Source organism: Mauremys mutica, chromosome 5 (genome assembly GCF_020497125.1).
Source record: "Mauremys mutica isolate MM-2020 ecotype Southern chromosome 5, ASM2049712v1, whole genome shotgun sequence".
Lineage (NCBI taxonomy): Eukaryota > Metazoa > Chordata > Testudines > Geoemydidae > Mauremys > Mauremys mutica.
The window spans coordinates 87,967,711-87,980,377 of record NC_059076.1 but is presented as its reverse complement, the minus strand read 5'-3'; the positions used below and the strand labels follow the sequence as shown (position 1 = coordinate 87,980,377).

General features: G+C 39.4%; 1 protein-coding gene across 4 annotated transcripts in view; it reads left to right on the top strand.

Moving 5' to 3' along the window:
* Positions 1–12,667, top strand: part of SLC7A2 (solute carrier family 7 member 2) — a 56,910-nt gene that overhangs the window by 11,498 nt on the left and 32,745 nt on the right. For all 4 annotated transcript variants that reach the window (XM_045018419.1, XM_045018420.1, XM_045018421.1 and 1 more), the window contains 2 exons: positions 8,359–8,747; positions 10,228–10,383. In XM_045018419.1, coding sequence (XP_044874354.1) covers positions 8,372–8,747; positions 10,228–10,383 — 532 coding nt within the window. In that variant the 5' untranslated portion in view covers positions 8,359–8,371. The remainder of the gene's footprint in view (positions 1–8,358; positions 8,748–10,227; positions 10,384–12,667) is intronic.

The following is a 12,667-nucleotide window of genomic DNA, read 5'->3' as shown; positions in this document are numbered from 1 at the left end:
CTATAAAAAAAAAAAAGGGTCTTTCAATGGCCATTTTGGAAAAGACACCAGAAACATGCTCCCTCAGTGCTATCAGCATAACAACTATGCAGCCACCCACCCCTGCCCCCAGGATCCTAGAAGATAATGCCTGGAAAGAAATGTGCATGACAGTCAGCAGCAAAGCATTTAAGAGGCTGTTTACCTCTTACGGCATATCCTTCCGCATACTTCAGAGCAGTTATCCAAAAGGATAAAGACCATCAGGTTGCAGTGTTAGAGGGCTTTTTTTCTTCTGATTTCTTTCTGATAGAAATCAATTGGAAGAGGAATCAGGGGGCCTCCTCCTAACCGCTCCTACATCGCTAGGAAAGCATGTTCTGGGATACATCCTGATCTCATTCTCTCCCCTCCATGGCAGCTCTCCTCCCAGGGCTTCAGTAACCTCCTTAGGTCCCTGCCTGAAGAAAGAGGGTAGAGAAAACAGGCTCCACAGAGGGCTGCTTATGGGAGCAGGGGTTGCTTTTTTGGGCTTAGAGCTCCCTAGTGTACTCTTCCACATCAAACCATCCGTTCTCAAAATGGATCAGCCCAGTGTGGTGCTGGATAGGAATGAATGATTGACTGATGTGCCCCTTACACCTTCCGCAGGCTTGGGATTTGGCTTTTACAGTGTAACTCAATTGCATTTATATAGTAATCGTGGTAAATGTGTCTCTGTTGGAAAAATTCTTAAGTCATCCACAATCAGTTTGTCGAAATGCTGCCTCCAACAGTGATCTTATCTACTCTTATATGCTAAGCTGGGGCAGGCTGAAGTAAGAATTTAGATGGGAGATACCCTTCAGCCAGAGTGCTGCAGAAGGTTGTATTAGTGATTCAGTAGTACCTGACAGTCAGTACTGAACTGGGTGGATTTGATTTAAATTAATCACTAGTCAGGAAGACTTGATTTAATCATTGATTTCTACATAAAAGTGCATTCTTGTTGGTTGTTATAACCTTAATACATATTCTTCACAACTCAGGTAGATGTAGGTTTCATTTTTGGAAGGTACACACTATATATTTTTAAGTGATTTATTTTGAAAACTTTTCAGATTAGTTTTACAGCTGTATCAGAAAATTGAATGATTGTTTGGTTATTTCATTTAAATAACCAAACAAAATAATTGAATAATTGAAGCAGATATTTATGAAGTCATTGGGAGGTGAGCTATCTCCAATTCCACAGGTTAATCATTAATATTTGGAGGATTTTCTTGCCATGCTGTATTTTAGGAGGAGAACATCACCAGACAGACATTTAAATTGTTTTATTTAAGTAAAACAACAACGTTATGTATTCTGGATTTTTTTCTTCAACAGCAAACATATAATATTTTAACAAAACAAGCATATGAATTTTTGAATTTAGTTTAAACATTCAAGTTTTTTAAATCAGGTTTGTTTTTGTTTATATATAAATTAAATCGACTATGTCAGCCAGGTCAACATGAGAAACTTAAAATATTGGCTTCTGCAGCTAACTCAGTTGTCTTCATCCTCATTTTCCTGTTTGTTCATAATCTGGAAAAGAAAAACAAACTTTCCTGCTTTTTCAGGCCCCAAACAACTTCTCAGTTTGGAATGAATTAGTCCAAAGGAAGAAAACATTCTTACTACACCCACAGAAGAAACTACTGCTGTTAAAAGTGAGATTATCACTTCAACAGTCTCTGAATCCAAGTGTTTAAGTGACTTCCACCAGTTCACTGGTGTGACTTTTTCTTTAAAACATCATCAGCAAATATATATTTCTTGAATGGTTCACCCTTAGCTCTGAAGTTTATTATAGTTGGCGTTATGGTGGGATGATTGCTGGATGTCCACGTCATAGCCAACTCCTCTTCTTCAGCAATTAAGGTTTGACCCTGGTACTGAGTATTGAGAATATTTGCAAGAAAATGAGCTGGAGATAGTGCTTGTCCCATGTGTTTTTTTAATGCTTGCAATTTAACTCTGTCATTGCATATTTCTCTTTTTAAGATCTCACTCAGTTCCTTCCAAATTTCAACAGCGTCAGCAATAAAACAGCTATTTCCCTGCATTTCGTTCAAGGCTACAGAAGTAGGCTTCAGGGTACTCAGCATGTGTTCAACCATTCTTGTAAGCCCAATGTTGAGAACTTTGGTTGTGATAGTGCCATCTATTTTTTCACAATTTTGTTCACAAACTGTCATCAGATTAGGCCAATTCTTTCTATAGTGCTCAAAACAGTCCACTACTGAATTCCATCGTGCGTCTTGTGGTAGAGTTAGCTTGGTTCCTCCCACTTTTTTCAGAGCAGCTGTTGCAAAGTGGTTGTTACGGAAGTATTTTGCAATTTCAACAACATTAGCCTTTATTTCTGGAACACTGAAGTCTTTGGCTAGGAAATGCATCAAATGAGCACTGCAACCGTATGTTATTAGCTTGAGACTCTCTTCACTTTCTTTTAAATTTCTTCTCATCTTGGATACATTTGCAGCATTGTCTAAGACCAAGCTGCGTACTAGACATTTGAATTTTTTTTCAGTTTGTTATAGCTTTTACTGCTACTTCTTGTAAGTATTCTGCTGTGTGTGCATTTCCTGATGTATCAATTGTTTCTGTAAGGAAGACATTCCCTTCTTCTGTTGTCACACAAGCACATACAACCAGGGGCGGCTCTAGGAATTGCGCCGCCCCAAGCAGGGCGGCACGCCGTGGGGGGCGCTCTGGCGGTCGCCGGTCCCGCGGCTCCGGTGGACCTCCTGCAGACGTGCCTGCGGAGGGTCCGCTGGTCCCGCGGCTCCGGTGGACCTCCCACAGGCACGCCTGCGGATGCTCCACCGAAGCCGCGGGACCAGCGGACCCTCCGCAGGCATGCCTGCGGGAGGTCCACGGGAGCCGCCTGCCGCCCTCCCCCTGGGGTCTGGAGCCGGCCCTGCATACAACAGGATCATTGTGGACATTGCTCCACTCATGAAGACTCAGGTTAACAATCTTACCCTCTAGACCTTTTGCACACTGCTCAATTTCTCTTTCATACACTTTATCCAGCAATTTGCCTGCGACATCTGCTCTTGGGTGGACTAGTATCCTGGTCTTAATGACTGAACCATGTTAATGAAGTGTGGGTTCTCAATCATACGGAAAGGAGAGTTTGTTGCATAAACAAACTAGGTAATTTTTTCATCAGTTACCTCTTTTTGCAATCTGCTGGTTCTTATCACAACTATCTATGGCTGTTTCTGGATGATAGAGATTTTTTTTTCTTTTTGCCACCGGTGATATACTGTGACTATGTGACATATGTGATGTGACTGAAACACTATCATTGGCAGATAACTCTGAAACTATAGAAAATGATGGTGATCTTGAAGGTGGATAGTCTTCAGAATCCTGTATGTTGAGGATGGATTCTCCTAAACAACATAAGTCAGTGCAATTATTTAATTATTACCACCATACTGCTCATTTAGTATTACTCATTGCATTCACTGACACTCAGTACTACTTTAAAGGTGAAATTGTAAAAGGAAGATCTGCCTATTTATTTTTTATCACAGCCGCATCAAAATGATAATACCATAGAGTAACAACTATATTTTTTGCTCAAACATGAGAATTCAAGAATAGTCTAGATGGAAGACAGGCAGTCCTTAAGAAAGAAGTATGAAATAAAGAAGTTTACCAACCTGAAGATCCTGCATGTTCAGACATGTTCCTTTCATCATCTTCAACACAGCTTCCTCCTGAGAAGGAACACGTCTCATGATGTTCTTTCGTTCGGGCGACCAGGCCTTGCATTTCTTAGTTGTGCTGTTTGCATTTTGCACGCATGCCTGTCTTACCCACAGGTAGAGGAACTTCATTCAAATATTCCCAAACTGGGTCTCTTTTACGGCCTGCTGCCATTATAAGTTTTCTCCTCTAGTGAGAGAATGGTATGGTAGATCTCAAATCAATGAAGGCTACACTCAGAAAGACCTCAAAACTTCTGGAATATGCTGCTCAAACAGTTTTGCTTTTGTTTCTACTGCCTGTCCCTCCCTTCTCACATTTATCTCCAGACTTTCTCTCCTTGTCCAGATCTATTCCACCCCCGACAATCTTCTATTCACTGAACTTTTTGAAACTTTGCACTTTTAGAGAGAGGTAAGGGATTGACTCTGTGTAAACAAATTTGCAGAGAGACAATAGGGTTGAGGTCTGTTATTTCTCACCTCTATATATTATTTATTTATTTTAAACTAACTAAACATGTCTGATGGTATCTTCTAGGTTGAGTCCATTGGGTAGATAAAAAAGAGTAACCTAAATAATTTATACAGACGCCCCTGGAACTCCATAAAATTGGGTCCCTAATCCATGAACTATTGGAACTCATTTACAAAACTTTTCTTAAACATTACATGAATATATTGTCTCATACTATAGAGAATTAGAATTTATAATCCCTATTCCCTGATGAGATATCTTTGAGCTATAATGTATCTTAATTAAAACTATCTTTAGATAGGTTTTTTTCCTCAAAAAGCATTTTATAAAAAAAATCCTATTTTATTTATTTATTTATTTTTTAAAATCATTGATTTTTATCCATTCTGGTACTGAATCAGTGCCTCAGTATGTTTTTTAAACTGGGCTGGTTGGAGGTGCTATATTAAGGCATGTCTGTAGGAACAGTTAGTCTGCGGCAAGCTGTGGTGTAAATCTGTGTTGTGTTAGCCAGCCGCACACTAACAGTCTGTGTGGACCTTGCTGCTATTCACTAAAAGTCCCATAATGTGCTTTGATCTACCCCACTTTGAAATGAGAATAGATCGAATTCAGTACACTACAGGACTTTTAATGCACAGCAGCAGTATTCCATAGCACTTTAGTCTATTTCCATTTCACAGCAAGGAAGATCAGAGCACACCATGGAACTTTTAGTGTGCACCAGGCTGTGTGTGGTAGATGGACACCCCAGCTTGCTGCACACAAACAGTTCATATAGACAAGCCTTTATGGATAACACTTAAAACCAAGCTTCTGACTACTTGTGACGAATGGTCACTAAAGATCCTTTGGTACTTTAGTTGTGATTGGGGGTGTTAGTTTCAATGTGAAGGCCAAACTTCAACTTGAGCAAGTGTATTCTCCCTACCATGCTTTGCCTAAAGTCATATTCATTTTTTCTTCACTTCTATCCTATACTTTTGTTGCCATATGATGTTAAACAGTGTTTGTTTGCTGTCCCACATATAACTGCCTTTCAGTGGTCGATGCAACGATGGACATATATGCTGTAATTAGTTTGCAAAGCAATTTACGTTCATTTGAGTTGCAACCTTTTTTACAAATGTACATTTCTTCATTGAGTATATGTTAGTGTGGATCTCATCATGGGCTCATATGCATCTCATGTGTAGAAGATTGGATTTTTTTGGAATAGCAGTGTCTGGAGATGTCCTTGGTACCAAAGAGGCAGCCAGTCCCAGTCCCATACCATCCCTTGGCACTGCCCTTCAACGAGAAGATATATTCCTCCTTCTGAATGCCGCTGTATTCCTTCTCAATGGTATTTCACAAAGATCCCTTCACCCAGGAGGGAGAGTGATCTTTGGAAGTTGGTAGCTGAACCCCCTATATTACATTCCAGAGGAACAAGGAAGTGCTGCGACCTCACCTGACATTCATTCCTAAGTGGGTCTCAGAATTTCTTCTAAACCAGTCAATCAACCTGCCAGTTTTCTTCCTGAAGCCACATTTGCCACAGGATGTAAAGAAATTACACACACTACATATGTCCAGGATGCTGCTTTATTACATTGACAAAAACCGTCATCCCATCTGTTTATAGCCACATCCGGGCATTCTAAAGGTTAAGGCTTCTCCTTGCAGAGGATACCAAAATTGATATCATGATGTCTCTTGCCGAGTTACCAGTTGGTTGCTGAGTCTTGATGCTTGAACTCTGCTGTACCCTTCCTGTTCAACAACATCCTCTGCCTCCGTCAGAAATGTGCCTATTTCTGAGAGCTGCCAGGCAGCAACATGGAGTAATCCACTGACCTTTATAAAGCATTATGCATTGGACTTAGTGAGTAAAGCCCCGGGTGCCAGAACTGCAGGAGCCGGGGGGCCATGCTCACCCACTTTTAAACATGGGTGTAGTTTGGGGACAGGGAGCTGCATTGCCCCCCAAACTGCAAGCCTTGGGCAGAGGTAGAGTGGTGATAAGGTGATCAGCTCCCCCGCTTCAAAGTACAGCTCCTGCCAGCAGTGCCAGTCTCTTCCCGGTGGGCTGGGCTAAGGTGGGCGTTAACCCCCCTCGCCATGAGGCCCAGCACCTCTCTGTGGCCCCGCCCCTGTTCTGCCTCTTCCCCATGAGGCCCCACCCCCTTGCCAGGCTGGAAGTCGGAGCTGGGTGCAAGAGCTGCTCAGGCGGCGCTCTTGTGGGGAGCCCTGGACAGCATCCCAGGGGGAGGGGACACCAGGTATGGACTGCTCTTGGGCCCCTTGGCCTCCTGCCCATGGCAGGTGGAAGTTCTGGGGCTCTCCATAGCGGCCTGGGCTCCCTGGGTGGCTCTTAACACTGCCCGGCTCTGGCTTCCTGCCTGGCTTGGGGGCAAGGCCTCAGGGGGGATGAGAGGAGCAGGGGGCAGGATCTCATGGCACCCCCACTTCTACCAAGGTTCCAACACTCCTAGGTAGAGCAGATGTCAAATTCAGGATACCAAACTACAACCACTATTCAACTGATGCAGCTGAAACTCCTCGTTCCCACCATCCTGAAGGGATACAGCCTTCCAGTTCCTTGTAGTGAGATCCACATTGACATGTAATTAAGCCTGTCAGGTCAGTTTAAAGTACAGGCTACCAGCAGGAAATTAAGTAAACTGAGAAAAAGAAAGAAAAGAAAAGGATATAGTTAGCCTAAGAACAGGGCCTCAGACTCTCACAGTGAGAAAAGGCCCTATACAGGCAGACACTGATTTTGATTCTTTTTTATACCTCTATAACTAGCTAAATGATAAACATATACCTAAATTCTTAAAGTATAGGCCTTTACAGACAGGCCTGAATATCTATATCCTAACACTTGGTTCTTCGAGATCCCCACTACCTGCTCTTCTCTGTTTTTGGAGTTCTTGGCAACAAGGACTTTGAATTGTGAGGGAATGGAGGGAGGCTTGGGGCTGCTCCACCTTTAATGCCCAGGCATAGGAGCATGAGGAGGAACAGGGCATGTGCATTGCACCGACGGACATTGCTATTCAAAACAATCCAATCTCATGCATGCAAACCTGCAGTGTGATCCGTACTGACCACAACATCTTGAAGAACCACAGTTACTGTATGATAAATACATATTTTTATTGTGTTGTTTTTAATCTTCATTAGATAATTACAAGGTTAAATTCTTTGGTCGTATTCCAGAATTAATTATTTTTTGGCATGCTGTTGATAGGAGAAGGGAGAGAAACAAACGGTTCAAAAATTGACATTAAACCGCTTTCACTAAAGAGAACTTTAAAAGCAAATTTTGCCCTGGCTCCATCAAAATAGTTTTTATAAAAGATTGATATTTGTAGCCATGAATCTGAAAATACAAAATCCTTAGGAATATTAGTGCTGCTCCTGCTCCTAATTATATCATTGGTAAAGCAGTTTACAGGCTGTGTGATATGGTGGTGGCTGTCCGCTTTGATTCTGTTGTAGGGAAGGTTGAGGGGAAACCATCAATAATTAAAATACAAGTTATTTGCTCTCATTTTACCTTATGTTAAGTTTTAAATATGATGGAAATTTTCTGAAAAGTGTGTGTGAGCTGAAAACAAAAGTGGGGTAAGGTTGCTACCTCTTCTGTTTTATTGAGAAATCACTAATTCTGTTTTCTTTCATGGAACAGTGTACATGCATGAATGTGATCTATCTTGTAAGGAGGGTATGTTGAATCACATTCAGACAATTAATATTTCTTTAACAATCTTTCTCCTTGTCTTCAGATACCAAAACCCCTGTAGTATCTTTTGTGTGTCATCACAAAATCTTTCTAAAGTGTTTTTATTAGCTTGCAGACTCTCATCTTTTAGGGTTTTATTTTTAAAGTTAATTAAAACTGTAATCACAATCAGTTGTCATATAGTATATTTTACATTTCCAGTCAGTCAGCTAAGTCAGAAAGTAAACTGAATCTAACAAAGCAATGAAAAGAGGAGGTAGGGAGACATTTCTGGATAAACTATTTATTGCTAATGATCCACAATTTTGTTTAAATGCAAAATGTATTATCCATCAGTAAAGTGGCTTTTGGAAGGTTAAATTGTGACGGTTTGTTTATATTATGCCTACTATGTTTTTTAATGACCTATTTTATTTTTCTAGTTCTACATCCAAAATGATACCCTGTGGACCAGTTCTGTCATTTGTTCGGTGTCTGTTGCGAAGAAAAATTGTCACTATGGACAGTCTTGAGGATTCCAAGTTATGCCGATGTTTATCCACTCTGGACCTTATCGCTCTGGGAGTGGGAAGCACTCTTGGTGCTGGTGTTTATGTACTTGCTGGAGAAGTCGCAAAAGCAGATTCTGGACCTAGTATTGTTATTTCTTTCCTCATTGCTGCCTTGGCATCTGTGATGGCAGGTCTTTGCTATGCAGAGTTTGGTGCTCGTGTTCCCAAGACTGGTTCTGCATATTTGTATACTTATGTAACTGTTGGTGAACTGTGGGCTTTTATCACTGGCTGGAATCTCATTTTATCATATGTTATAGGTAAGTTTGAGAGACCAGTGTAAAACTGATGGGGTGACTGGGAAAACTAGAAATAAAATGTAGGTTTGGGCTCTTTCTTTTTTCTTAATTGCTACTACTTCAGACACACCCTGGAGTCTAATAGTCAAGCTGGGTTATTTCCTTCTCATGCATCATCCCCTCTAATAAAGCTTCTTCAAGCCAAAATAGGTACTTTGTGATGCCTTTGCAAACCAGTTCTCTTCAACAGCTTAAAGAAGTGTACCTAATTGGAAAATAGTGGCAAACAATTCTGTTGATGCAAAAGAAGAAATAGAACCTAATTCAGTTTCTCATTGCTGTGTTGGCTCCGCAGGGCTAGTTGGAGTAAAAGCAGTAAGTATAAATGTTTCTGGATACAAAAAGGTAGTAGATCTAGGGACGGTGCCATCAGTGTAGAACTACACTTGAAAACAAATCATGAAATGTAAGTATCAATTAATGTAACTCCATCAGTGATGTAGTGTCCTGCAGATATACCAGCTTTGGGCTGATATCCCATCATATATAAAGCTAATTGGGACCGGGAAATGTCAGTGCTTGGATTGGAGAGATTCAGAGAGACACCTTAGTAAGTCAGGAAGAGTGGAAGAAGTGATATTTGTGATTCAAGTATCATGCTTCCTTCCAGTACTGTGATCCTGCAACTAAGGCTTTGCACAGGCACAGGGTACCACCAGCACAGAGTCAATTAAGTTAATGATGTTCTGTGTGGGTGAACATATCCGCATGTGCAGGTTCAATTGCAGGACCATGGCTTATATCACAACTCACCCAGTACATCCAAGTATTATGTTAGGGGACTCTCTGCTAATGGGGATGTTGCTTTTTGAGAGTGATATAAAAATGTGGTCTTGATTGCATGTGGTCCTGCAGTGTTTTTTCAAGAGTTGGGGATTAACCTTTGCATGCTGGCTAAATGCAAACTCTGGCAATTTCATTCTGCCTACTAAAACTTCTGTAATTCAAGATGGAAAAATTATTCTTCAACTCCTGTCCTAAACTGTTGTGTGGTATTACTGTGCATTGCTAAAGACATAGCATGTTTCACCTTATAAGTGGCTGCATTCCAGCACAGAGGGAAGTTAATTTTATATCAGTTGTAATTTTCAGAATGTTTTGGGATTAAATAAAAGTATAATATGATGAAATAATATAATGAAAAGTACTCTAAATGAAAAATTATTATTGATTATTATACTATCAAAGTTAGCTATTATAGAAGAGTTTACTTGAACTCTTCTAATGCAGTAAATTAGGATATTGTTATTGTAGCTTAATATATTATACTATAATTTTGTAGATATGAATTTCTATAATAAAATCTATGGAGAAAAAGACCACTTGTTTAACAATAATTGTATCTTCCTAAATACAAATAGCAACATGTTATTTCTATAGTACTAACTGTTGTACCATTATGTTTGTGCAAAATCCTATTCATTTTTTGTATTTTATGAAGGTACATCCAGTGTAGCAAGAGCGTGGAGTGGCACCTTTGATGAACTCCTTGGAAAACAAATTGGCCAGTTTTTCAGAACCTACTTCAGAATGGATTTTTCTGGTCTAGCAGAGTATCCAGACTTCTTTGCAGTATGTCTGATATTGCTTCTGGCAGGTAAGAAGTAGAAATCTCTTTACATTAGGAATGTCATGGTGACTAATAATAGAGAATGTATTGGAGGGAGGGAACAGATTCTGCACCTATCTTTATACAAGCAATAAAAAAGGATGAATTATAGTTCTAATGTTTTGTCTTATCAAGATACTGTTTATATTTTAGAGAAATATAAATGCATACAGAACATTGATATAGTCGCTCTATAAATCAGAAGCAAATATATACACACATTTTTTTAACTTCATCTAAGTCATGAGGTAATCAGCTATGAGAACTTTTGTGTAAAATCCATAACGTAGAAAGGCCAATAAGAGAATAACTAGACAGCATCTGTATTTTTTTTTGGTTGTTCTAAAGGTGGATATTTGACTTAACTTTTCATTTAATCTTTTCCTCACAAGCTATTTCTTTAGTACAACTTAACTTTTTCCCACTTCCAGTCTTCAAAAGAATTATACAGGCTAGAATTTGTGTCAGCTAATAGGCAACTCCAAGACACAAGTACAGTCCATCCATCCCATGTGAACCTTCAGCACTTCAAGTCTGGAGAATGGATAGGTTGTTTCTGCATGCTGTTAGGTTACTACTTTCCAATACTCCTTGATACCAGTGGGAATTGGTAAAATTAACTGGATTTTTCTTTTGACAACAATAAATAATTTTATTTCTATTACATCTTTACTAATGCATCACTTTACAATAGGAAATCCCAGCCACTGGCACCAGACAACTGAACCATTAACCATAGTTTGTTCCCATGGGGGTCTGGTTCCCTCAGAAATGAAAATAAACATAGCTAGTTTTTACATTCAGAGTGGCTGTTCTGCATGAGAAAACGTCACTCATGTTTTGATGATGCAGCATATGAAACAGCATGCATATTTAGAAGGATAGTATTTGTTATTATTTATTTGCATAAAAAGTATGCTACATACTTGATAGATAGATGACTCAGTCCATGCCCTGAAGAGTTAGCAATCAAAATAGATACCTGACCCAACCAGTAAACTAAGGGCTTGTCTGCACTGGAAAGTTAGACTGGCATAAGCTAACGTGAATTTAAACCAATGTGGTTATATTGCTATAATCCCCTGCAAGGACACTTTTATTTTCAGACTAGAATAAGAGTGTATGCACGGGGTGGTATGACTGGTGAAACTTTCTCATGTAGACCAGGCCTAAAAAAAATAAGAATGATGTAGAGGGAATTGAGGATAAAGGTTTCAATAATGTAAGGATTTTGCTTATGTGGGTAAGTATGCATTTTTGATGCATTAATGTTCTCTGTCTTAATCGTTATTTACTTTTAATAGAAGATGATAGAAGATAAAATTTTCACAAGTGTCTAAGTCCTATTTTCAACAGAGACTTAGGCACTTAGAAGTTTAAGTCTCACTGAGCTTTGTCTCCTAAATCAATTAAGTATTTTTGGAAATTTTATCCAGAAGATTTTGAGGTTGTTGATAAAAATGAACAGCAGCGTATTTGCCTCTGCCGTAAGCAAGCAGCAAAAAATGAATCAGAGCCCTGAGGAAAGGATAGTTTTCAGTTTGGAACCTGATTGGGACTAATTTTCAAGCAGCAGTAGTTTTGAGTCTTGTAAATGTTTTTCCTTTGATTGTGAATTACTGACATTATCAGCAGTTATTGGAATTGCAGCATTATGGAGTCAGACTGCAATGAAGGTAATAGGATGACAATCATTGTCTGAATATCATCAAGTGTCATTTAGCCATTTACTGGCACATTTACTGTTTAGATCACCTGGCCCTAAGAAATTCCCCCTTTCTTTGTATATAAATTGTATAGGAATAATTTTCATTGCAAATTAAAATAAAACTTGGTCATCAGGAAGAAAACGGGTTTGGTCTGACAATGAGGCTAAGGAAATAAATAAAGACGAGTATTTACAGAACAGTAAATCATAAGGTTATTTCTTCCCACTCAGCTACCAGTACCTCTCGCTGCCAGTCGTTTACAGTGAATTTCTGTAGGTTTAACAAGCTAATAACCTATTTTTTTAATTATATGCATCTCTTTTTGTTTCAAATTAGTTGTTACAATTGCTACAGTCCCTTGAAAATTCTTTTCCAGTTGAATTTCTATTTGGGAATAGCCAAGCACTTCATTTCATGAAGCCCACTTAGCATACTCAAAATCCCCCTATAGGATTTCATTTTTTGAGCCGTGTTATATTGGGTGATTGAATTGGTTCAAAAGACATGCATGCTGCTGCTGAGAAGAGAACTGTAGAGAATGCTTAGCCTTTTTGCTAGTGGCC